General features: G+C 53.8%; 3 protein-coding genes across 3 annotated transcripts; 1 reads left to right on the forward strand and 2 right to left on the reverse strand.

The window, feature by feature from the left end:
* The first annotated feature begins 488 nt into the window (after positions 1-488).
* B0T15DRAFT_409562 (uncharacterized protein) lies at positions 489-2,752 on the forward strand. The gene is made up of 2 exons (XM_062865352.1): positions 489-1,153; positions 1,210-2,752. The coding sequence occupies exons 1-2, from the start codon at positions 801-803 to the stop codon at positions 2,585-2,587; spliced, it is 1,731 nt and encodes a 576-aa protein (XP_062727355.1). The 5' UTR covers positions 489-800; the 3' UTR covers positions 2,588-2,752.
* A 384-nt stretch (positions 2,753-3,136) lies between these two features.
* B0T15DRAFT_499528 (TLC domain-containing protein) lies at positions 3,137-4,809 on the reverse strand. The gene is made up of 2 exons (XM_062867340.1): positions 3,920-4,809; positions 3,137-3,849 (listed from the first exon to the last, which is right to left on the reverse strand). The coding sequence occupies exons 1-2, from the start codon at positions 4,775-4,777 to the stop codon at positions 3,430-3,432; spliced, it is 1,278 nt and encodes a 425-aa protein (XP_062727356.1). The 5' UTR covers positions 4,778-4,809; the 3' UTR covers positions 3,137-3,429.
* A 2,536-nt stretch (positions 4,810-7,345) lies between these two features.
* B0T15DRAFT_490177 (EBDP4, emopamil-binding protein) lies at positions 7,346-8,339 on the reverse strand (the record flags this gene model as incomplete). Its single annotated transcript, XM_062866658.1, has 3 exons — positions 7,346-7,560; positions 7,629-7,863; positions 7,929-8,339. The coding sequence occupies 3 exons, from the start codon at positions 8,337-8,339 to the stop codon at positions 7,346-7,348; spliced, it is 861 nt and encodes a 286-aa protein (XP_062727357.1).
* Positions 8,340-10,406: the final 2,067 nt, after the last annotated feature.

Here is a 10,406-nt window from a genome sequence, read left to right on the forward strand (position 1 = left end):
GACTCGAGTTTGAACGACCAATATTCGTTGGACAACTGGTGCTGTAGGTGCCACACCAACCGCCGAGGAGTGGTGGCCACAGTCACCAGAGGGGCGCAGCGTCTTGGCCGTTCAATTGCCTGCGTAAGCCGCCGCCGGCCTTCGGGGTATCGTTCGAGGACGTGAGAACTAAGGAGAATACAGGTATTTACGGAGTAAAGGTACTACTAGTACGTAAGCGAATGGCTCAGAACACCCTCCGTAACGCACTCGACGCTCAACGTTACGACTTGACGGGAACTGTGAAGGTGCGTTTACTTGCCATCCCTCCATCCCTAAGTCTGCCGCTTATGGAGATTGCCCCGTTCCGGTCTCCGTCTTTGTGCTTTCCCCCTTTGGAACTCGGATGTCGCAGCCTTCGGAGGACAATCTGGGCCAATCAAATGACCGTGGGTCCGAGTCTTGCAGCGTGTTGCCTCAGGCACCCACCCCCTTTCGCATACGTGGCCAAAAGGATAAAGCAGCCTGGTTGCCCGCCATCTGAGCGCAAGAAGCCAGTCTGTCCTTTTCGTCAACACAGCCAACCAGCTGCAACTGCGGGTCTAGTCTGGTCTCGCGAGTCATTGATGGATCTGTCATACGCAATGCGCTCTTCCTAGCAATTATTCCCTGACATATTAGTATTGAGGAACTGGGAAGGCGCCTCATTACTGCAGTCAATCTGTTCTGCAACTCTCGCCAACCTTCTTGATCAGGTCTACACAATCTGTCAAGGAACGCCAGAAAGTCCCTCCTACGTTAGTGCGAGTACAAAGCCCGAAATGGATTCATGGGCCACCAGCACAGCGTCGCCAGCCATCAAGTTCGAGGATTCGCCCACTGAGTCTCTGCTCTCAACGCCCGACGAGATGTATCCCTCACTCTTCAGCACCAGCCCCGCGCCAGGCGCCACGGTTAACCCCCTCGATATGTTGACGCCCAAGTCGTCAATTGAGGAGAATGCGGTTGAACCCAACCTGGCCATGCTCGCTGGACTGACAGCGCTCACACAAACGACCCTGAGGCAGCCCTCGGCTTCTACCACTCCTACACCGGAACCCGAGAAGAAGCCGGTGAAGAAGAGGAAATCATGGGGCCAGGTACTTCCAGAGCCAAAGACAAATCTCCCTCCAAGGTATGACGCACACTGCAACTGATATTGTATCGCACCCGCCTTCTAACTATAATCAGGAAACGCGCCAAGACCGAAGATGAGAAAGAACAACGGCGTGTTGAGCGTGTTCTCCGCAATCGCCGCGCAGCTCAGTCATCACGCGAGCGCAAGCGCTTGGAGGTTGAGGGCCTGGAACGGAGAAACAAGGAGCTCGAGGCGGCACTTCTCCAGGCACAGCAGATCAACCTCGCGCTACTGGAGGAGGTTCAAAAGTTCCGGCAGGGCTCAGGTGGCGTATCCAGCACTTCGCCATCATTCGGTGCCCTCCGCCAAAACCCTGTCACGTTCTCGCAGCAGCTCTTTGGCTCGCAAGACGGGCATGGCGCACCAGTCGGTGGCTCCAGCCCGTTGGAACAGCTCCTGCAGTCGCTCCCATCCGCGACCAACAAAACCGTTAACCCCGCGTCTCTCTCTCCTGCCCTGAGCCCCATTCCCGAGGCAGCGGAAGAGCAGAACCAACCCGCGACAGTTCCAGCTCCTGTTGCTCAAGACGTACCGTCCACCCCCGCGGCCAATGCTTCCCCCGATGCGACACAACATCCTGCAGCGATGTTGTGCCAAGACCTGCAGTGTCGATCGGCGGAAGCACCACGCTCGGGGTGGATGGCGATGTCTCGACAACAGCTGCACCCAGCACTGTCGCTGCTCCTCCCGCTCCAGTTCCTACTGGCTTCGACCTCGGCGATGGTTTCGCTATGCCAGAGGCCCTTGATGCAGATCGCTATGTCCTTGAAAGCGGGCTTCTCTCTTCACCCAACTCAACCGATTATGAATACGATCATCTGGCTGGTGACGACGCCACATCGTTCCCGCTCCCATCCTCAACCTACGAATTCGACTTCAACGACTTCATCGCCGACAGCGAGCTCAATCTCGCGCCCAGCAACGACAAGCAACCGCAGCAGCTCCACAGCCGCTCCGTCGCAGACTCGTCCCTCCTCCACTCTGAGACTCCGAACCCTTCGGAAGATCCTTACCTGCAGCCCCACTCTGGCGCGTCCCTTGATGGATGCGACGATGGAGGCATTGCGGTTGGTGTCCTCTGAGGGATACGCGGTCGACCGGGTTTGTGGAGACGGCGCTTCGGCGGCGGCAGCACTTGGGGAGCCGCAGCAGCAGTTGTCCCGTCGCGGGCCGATTGGATGGCTCAACGGAGCGGCGCTCCCGTCGAAGGAGGTCCTACTCACCCTACTGTGGGCCCTCAGAGTTGAAGAGCGGAGACTCCAAATCCGCGAGCAGGTCAAGTCCTCATCGTCATCCATACCCGGAACGTCAGGTATCCCCGAGACAACGGGCCCAACAATGAGCAAGACAAGATATGTTTTGAAGATATCGCAAAAGAGAAATCGGGAAGAAGAGAGCCGTGGAACTCCCGTCAAAAGGCGGCGCTTTTAGTGAACCATCTGTATGAATCAACCTGGGTGGGCATAGCATGGCGCAAATGGACACAAATGGAGTTGGTTAATGTTGATTTCTCGGCTGGGTTTTCACATCGCCAGGCTTTGTACTGTTGTAGGACTATTAGCTTATACCTGGACAAGAGACAACCGAGCCTGCCTTGTATCTCTGACTCGTAACTTCGAGATCATCGTGACTTTGTCCGCCTCCTGGCCTCTTCTCGTCATCGGAGTTGGCATTGCATGATCACAAGTGTTGTTGCTTCTCACAACCTTCTGCGTACCTGGTTTTACGAAGGCTACATTCGACGTCCCTAAATACACATGTTCAAAGTGAAACCTGGGACAAGGACTCGGTTCGCTGCTGTACGCGTTCCGGCCTCCCCCCGAGTGCCCCTTGCAATGCCCCTTGCTCTCTGAGCCGAGTTTAGGAGCTTCAATGGCGGTTAGGTAAAGGGTTATATAGACTATGCTAGCTTGGGACACACCGGGCACTCTACACAGTCTTTAAATCACCGGCCAGCGGGATATCGATGTCTTGCTATGGCGTCGAGTTACACTCCTTCTGCATTTCGGTGGACTGATGTTGTTCTTTCCCGTGAAGTTGAACTATATGCTAGTACTCAGTGCTGATAAGAAGCTGAATTGTGCCCAAATCCATTACAGATTACACTTATCATGTATGTATATATAACCCGCCGAACAACAACACTGTTCTCTCGTTATACGGCCACATGGCGCCATAATCCGATAGTCAAAATGCTGATAATGTCCTGTCAACCTTGCCCATCCAAGGAGATGGCCGCTGACTATACCTGTCTCCATACAACACCAGGGAGTCTAAGTAACTAACTCGGACTCCGTCACAACAAGACGGATCGCCGGCGCCTCCTCCAACAAGGCCGTAGCCCTTTTTGTCTCCCCGACTTCTTCTTCCTCCTCCTCCGCCTCGGACCGATCATCCTTCGCAACACCCAGCACCACAAAGCGGTACGCACTGCGGAACAGGCAGTACAGCCAGAACAGGTTCAGGACCTGCAGCGCGGCCAGAAGCGCGAACGTCACGGCCTGAGAGATGCCACACTTGTACTGCTCGGTCGCCCATTCGAGCTCGAAGGGCCCCACGGTGCGAAACTCGGTCGCGACGGAGGCCAGGATGTGCAGGTTCAGGTAGTGCCGCAGGTAGACCCACATGATGATGCAGAGCGCGAAGGCGGGGGCTTGGAGAGGGGAGGTGAGGTAGTTTAGCGATTTCGAGACCTGTTTGTCGTATATGTTATGGTTAGTGAATGCCGTGGATGGGGCGGGTGCAAAGGGGGGTGGGACATACAGCCAGGAAGAGATCACTGATATCGTGCGTTATATACACCGCAATGCCGACATACGTGAAATGAAACCGGTAGCTCAACCCAATCAGCGCGATGGTGATGATGTGGTGCGCCACCAGCTCGCGGAAGTCCTTGCGGCGCCGTTCCAGGCCGAGCAGCATGACGACCGCTTGCTGGACCCAAAACGCGGCCTGGAACAGGTAGTAAAACTTGAAGACTGCCTGGTGCGTCCGGTGCGGATACGCCTCGTACATGGCCCGCGTCTCGAAATACCACAGCCCCGGCGTCCGCTTCATCGTGTACAGCCCCAGCGGACCGACAAAGGCGATGTAGCACGCCGTGTACATCTGCTCCATGAACCGCTGCTGCTTGGCCCGTGAGCGGATGCCGCCTGGATGGGCCAGCGGTCGCAGGACCTCGTGCATGATGAACTCGCGGGTGAAGGAGAGCACGATGGTGTAGAAGCTGACGAAGGCCAGGTCCCAGGGCCCTTTGCCGTACTGGTCATCTTGGTGGTCCAGCTTGTAAGAAAGGAAGAGGAAATGGTAAACGGGGTTCGATTCGGTCGGGTTGATGGCGTAGAGCGAGAGGAAGCCGAGGATGAGAGCCAAAGGCAGGGCCCATGTTCGCCGGAAAAGGAAACGGAGCGATCGCCCTGATCTTTTCGTATGTCGGCTTGGAACCTTGCCCTGCTTGACCGGTCGGCTGCTTTGCGCAAGCCCGCTAGACAGTGAGAATCGTCGGCGGGAGAGGGAGTTTGACTTGGCCCGCCGACGCGGAGAGCTGCCATCATCTGCAGTTACCTGCAGAGCGTTGGCCGAGGTGCTCAGAAGAGACCACGATGTTGAGGCAGCAGCCATTGTTTTGCCAGTGCTATTAGAACCATGATGAGGGAAAAGATAAGTGACGGGAGTGGAAGTAGAAGATGGTCTGCTTGAACTTGAAGTTGAATCCTTCGGCACCCCGCGGGCGCCCGAGGCCGCGGTGGTGCCGGACCTGCCGGGATTCGTTGCCTGCGCATAAAGTTGATTTTACCGCTCTTACCCAAATCTAACATTTAGGTTTGCGGAGTAACATCTGGTACTGAAGTGTTCAGTCATCATAAGGCCACCCCGCATAACAAGTGTCACTCGTTGCCCATAGGAAGGTAGGTGGGCGTGGATGCGGTGAGGTCATGGTGGGTGGCTACACAAGGCATGTTTTCCACTCGAGGTGTTCCTCGGTGCTAATCACATTGGATGACCAGCATCGAGAAGGCTCAACCTCAATGCTTCGTTGTCCCCGAGCGTGACTCCATGATTCGGTAGTGGTAGGTTCATTCATTTTGATGATCCTTGGTGCCATTCTGAGATCCGCAGGCACATGGACTTCCAGTACTGGTAAGTGCTGACCATGCTCACAAACGAAGTCATTCGTATCCTTCGCTTTGTCATGGCGAGTTTGCGGTGAGCTGTGAGCTCCTTGGCCAGCTAGTCGGGATGCCATCTTCGCTTCATATAGTCGGCTACATATCAAAGAAATTACGGTTACACGACTCCGTATCCTTCACATAGCAAGCCACGCTGGCGATGTTGAACATGGCTTCTTCTGCATCATGTCCGCCTGGCCTCTGTTGGAAGCTGGGACTTGTGTCATTAACAAGTATAAATGCCCCCTTCCTGATCCTTATCCGCGGCCTCCTCCTCAGATCCAAAATTTCCAGCAACGTTCGCAGAACAAGAAGCAACAGCTCGAGCACTCAAAAAAAGACCTTCAAACGCATTCACAACTTCAGCATCCTCGCCTTCCCCAGCCACATCACAGTAAGGTACTATACCTCCGGTCATGGCAGGCGGTCTCGGCTCCGCAGACTCGGCACCTTCGCCCGATCCCACTCCTGCTGCGCCTCCCCCAAGCCCGACGTAATCCGTGGAATGTGCCCCCCACTCCCCTCCTTTCCCCTTGTTGAGCACAGATTGATGATGGCTAACCACGTAGTCAGTGACTTCTCTACCAGTTTAACTCCCTACACACACCCGAGCCCAGGAGTCCAGGGTCCACCCCAGAGCAAAACATGTCCCTTGCACAGTGCGCCCACATAGACGTCGAGGGGTGCAATTGCAAGAACTACTACGCACCCAAAGGGAAAAGGTACTGCGAGTTTTGCGAGAAGAACTACTGCGGCTACTATAATGACTAAGGGTGATGAGAGAGGGGAGGCCGGTTGTCAATGAGGACAGGGGAGAAGGGGGCAGGGTGGATTTATTAAGGCCGCAGGGCTGCCCATCTAACACGCTCTGGCTAGCTGTCGTTGCGTTCGGTCTTGCTTGGGGAGTGGTACACAATAGCCTTCTTTTTTTTTTTTTTTTTTTTTTTTTTTTTTTTTTTTTTTTTTTTTTTTTTTTTTTTTGAGGGTGAGAAGCGGAAGGGATATCGGTGTCGTGTCAACGGGTCCTGGTGATCACCTTCTAAGCTTCTTCTACTATTCTCTTGCCGAACACAGCAATCACGATGCTAACCTTGACTTCATCTACCAGTCACAAGATTCTACACACTTGGGACCCAGACGCCTACATAGATCGAAATGGCTGGCTTCAACTCCGCCCCCATGAAGGATGAGACCGAGAGGGCTCGTCCCCTGTGCGCCCACTGTACCGTTGACGGGTGCTGGTGCACTACTACGGTATCTCACGGGACGAGGCTCTGCGGTCCGTGCGACAGGAACGAGGCGGTAAAAAGGAGTGAGGGTGAGATTTGGGGGCTGGCCCAAATGGGAAGGGGCAGGGTGGAATAGGGTCGCAGAGCGGCCCATTTACAGCGCTGGTTAGCTGTCGTTGCTTTGCTTTGGTTTGGTAAGGGGGAGTACGCGATAGAGGGGGGGGGATATTGGCGTTGTGCTTAGCTGGTCTTGGTCTTCGTCGTCAATCCGATTGCGTTGATTTTCGTAACGGGTGATTGCTCTGGTGCTTTGATAATGACGGTGATATATCGAGTACTACATACGATACGTAGTCCTGCTACGGTTGAAAGAGAGAGCTGGGAGGTAGATCAGGCAGGATAGATTCAAAAAGACGCAATGGTTTTGCTTGGAGAAGTCTAAAGGCGATGAGCAACATTGAGGCATGCATATGTGTTGAACTTACTTCGTAGCATTCCGCCAATCCTATTAACTCCTAACCTCCCTCAACCTCGTCTCAGTCGTTTAGATCATAATCAACTACATATTTAAACCTGACGCAGCCGCCGTCATTCCATCGTGGGGAGTCAATACCAGGGTTAGAACTGGCACTTCCCTTTCCCTTCCCTGACCGCCCTCCTCGCTCTGGCTAATATCCTCGCCCTCTGCCGACAGGAATCTACCACCAATAGCCGCTATCCTTGCGTCCCATGTGGTTCATGTCTCGGGCCCCTGACTTTGAGGCATGTGCCAACTTGGCTGAAAAGGTTGATCAGTGATGCCTGGACCTCATCGAGTTCCGCACGCCCTGGCCTTTCCAGCTCGAGCTCGACTGGGATGCGTATACCGCGGTGGGCGTTCTCTCAGCGACGTCATCAGATGTCTCATCACGTGTGACGCTGACGCTCGCACTAGCCAGCTGCCTTTCCAGCTTCTTCACCACCTTCGCAGCTCTGCTGGTCGCCTTGACGCTGCTGACAATGAGATCTGCGAGGTTTTGTTTCGTTAGCACGTACAACCTTTGGTCGGAGTTGATCGAGAATGGGGTGCCATACAAGCCGGGATGACGATCCAGAAGGCGTTCAAGAACACATAGTAGCCGTAAAAGTAATACGGCTCCGGCCTCGAGTATGCCATGCCAAACACGACGTGGTCGAAGGTGCTGGTGCCGTAGTAGAGCACGTCGCCGTACAGCTGGCCCAGCGACACAATGATCTGCAGCGGATGGCGCAGGGGGTGCTCCGTCGCGATCATGTACGCCACGACGAGGGATAGCGGACCCCAGAAGACCTAGTAATTTAACTGGATCAGCCAAATCTGCCATGAATTCAAACACAGTACATAGTGGTACTCACCGCCGTCACAGTCTCCATACAGACCACAAACGAGTCATTCGTCAGATACCGCGAGTCCGACAGCGCGTACTCCTTCCACAACTGGCCCAGCACGGTCGAGTGCGCCGCCAAATCGCGGAAGTTGGCCGCGTAGTAGCCCTCCAACACCAGATGGATGCAGCCGCAGAGGACGAACCAGAACACCGTCAGGCCCTCCCCCGTCGGCAGGCTCGGCAACCCCGCCCGCCTGCGAACGCGCGGGATCGCGAGGTGGGTGAGGCCGAAGACGGCCGCGCAGGCCGTGCTGAAGATGGCCAGGATGGCCGTCACGCTGAAGTGGTTCGCGACATAGCCCGCGATCTCGACGCCCAGCGGGTAGTAGGGGTGCGTGCGCGCGGGGGACGCGCTTTTTGACGTGTCGAAGGGCCACATCGTGGGTTTAATTTGTTGGTAAATGCTTGGACCCGAAACGCTTCGAATTTCGAGTTCGCCTGCAAGCAGTACTGGTAAGTGAAAAGAAGCTGAGATCGAGTGAGCGGCAAGTTGGGCGAATTGCCTGTCCTTAAGGAGTGTTTGTGATGTTGAGATGGGGTGATGAAGCGGTGAAAGTGAGCGTCGCGACTTTGTTCCGGTTCTTATTAAGGGGCAAGCAAAATCTTGGGATATGCACGGCTACAATTGCTGACTCAGCAGACCCGACTGGTCGCTCGCCCGATGTTTTGCCGGACGCGATCCCGTTCCCGTTCCCGGATCGTCGCCGTCTCCGTAACGACTTCAAACGGCGCCGGCGACGGAGGCCGGGTTTCATCAGCTGGTCTTCGCTCCGGAAGGTTCCCACTTCCCACTTAGCTATCGGATCAGACCGAATGGCTTTTCTCTCCTAGAATGGTATAATACTGCCTCTGTCTGTTGCCTGTAATTCAAGTGGAAAAGGGTCTGGCTAGGCAAGACATGTAGCATGCAGTGTCTTTCAGTTGCCTTTCTTTGCCGCCTTGCTAGGCAAGGCTATACGGAGGGCTTGACATGGAAGCATGCTTCCGGTCCAGTCAGCGCTAGGTGTATGCGCCAGCAGTGACTCACTGAGCTGATGGTTGCCCAAACTTCGCCGGCTTGCTCAAACCGGTGAGGACTCGTACGGGTGGAGTGACGTGTTACACCCTCTATGCAGCTCTTTAACGTTGCCCTGCTCCCAGCCTCACCTCGACACTTTCCACTGTCGGTTATGTTACCTTTCTTTTGTCGGTTGAAGTAGCCGCCAAGCGGGACAAGGAGTGCCCGATTAGCATTGTATAGGAATGACTCCAGACTGTCTATAATTTATGAACTTACAAGGCTCTGTCTACCTCCATAACCTAGGAGGTCACTCGTCCGTCGTGATAGTCGATAGGAAAAGCAAGATCACATCAAGCCACCCTGACAGCGATATAGTATACAGAATATGCTTTAGCTTATGAATCCTGACTCGTAGATTGCAAGCATACCATAGAAAGTTTGGTTCCGTCCACACTTCCTGCTCTCCAAGACTTTATCAATAGCCGTAAGCATATCGCGCATGTCATATACAAGCGATATAACTGGACGCGGAGGCCCCAGGAAATTAACCAGCAAAGTTCAAGTAACCCTTTTATAGTCAGACAAAGGTACACATTCGTTTCCTGCAATAAGGCTCTATAAACTAGCCAATAATCTTGACATATAGCTTATAGGTATAGATACCTGTTAGTTAGCATAATATAGTATAGTTTAGCTCCGCTATGAGATGAACTTGAAATGGCTGTTCTATATCAGAACACAACCTGCAGGAGGGCCGCCAATACCGAATCGGAAATCCGGCAAGAAGGACGAAGCTCTATCGATTCAGTTATATCTATAAGAGATATACCTACCCGGGTTTAGGCTTTAAGACTTAGAATGCTATCAACTGCTCTAGTTCACAATCTTCTAGTTTACAATAGCTAACGTGCATTATAAGCGAGCCGAACATATAAGCGAGTTGAACACTCTCCACTACACTACCAACAATATCCTCAATTACAAAACAACAACACTAGGAACTGACAATAATTACATCAGAAACAGCTGAATCTGAGGCTTCCGCAACCTCCTGGCAAGTGCGTGCATTATGGCCAGGCTTGCTGCACACACCACAGCACCGAACCTTCGTACGAGCCCCCCCTCCACCGCCACCATCCGGCTGTATTTCTTGTGCCACCTCCCTAACCATAGCCTTTTGGTCCAGTAGATCTTTTGCATCTTCCATTGCAAGTGATCCTCCAAGCTGTATACGCGTTCTTTTAGCTCTTCGGCGCTTGCTTAGTGCTTGTTTGTCTTACAGAGCGAAGATACCTCTGCCTGAAGGAGAGCCACCTGGTGCATTATAGCTATCGTACCCTTGGTAAGCTGGTCTACATCAGCCAACATTGAAGTCGGGGAGCTATTTCGATGGTTGGCAATGCGAGTCTTAATAAGCGTTGACTATGACTCGGCTTCTCGAGGATT

The sequence above is a fragment of the Chaetomium strumarium genome (genome assembly GCF_033439665.1).
Source record: "Chaetomium strumarium strain CBS 333.67 chromosome Unknown B0T15scaffold_1, whole genome shotgun sequence".
In the NCBI taxonomy this organism is placed as follows: domain Eukaryota; kingdom Fungi; phylum Ascomycota; class Sordariomycetes; order Sordariales; family Chaetomiaceae; genus Chaetomium; species Chaetomium strumarium.

What these genes read in the sequence shown, in the direction of transcription:
- B0T15DRAFT_499528 (XM_062867340.1), bottom strand. Translation starts at nt 4,777, where the DNA reads ATGGCTGCTGCCTCAACATCGTGGTCTCTTCTGAGCACCTCGGCCAAC. An exon ending in TCAGTGATCTCTTCCTGGCT is followed by an intron (nt 3,850 to 3,919) that starts GTATGTCCCACC and finishes TACGACAAACAG; the next exon opens with GTCTCGAAATCGCTAAACTA.
- B0T15DRAFT_409562 (XM_062865352.1), top strand. Translation starts at nt 801, where the DNA reads ATGGATTCATGGGCCACCAGCACAGCGTCGCCAGCCATCAAGTTCGAG. An exon ending in AAGACAAATCTCCCTCCAAG is followed by an intron (nt 1,154 to 1,209) that starts GTATGACGCACA and finishes AACTATAATCAG; the next exon opens with GAAACGCGCCAAGACCGAAG.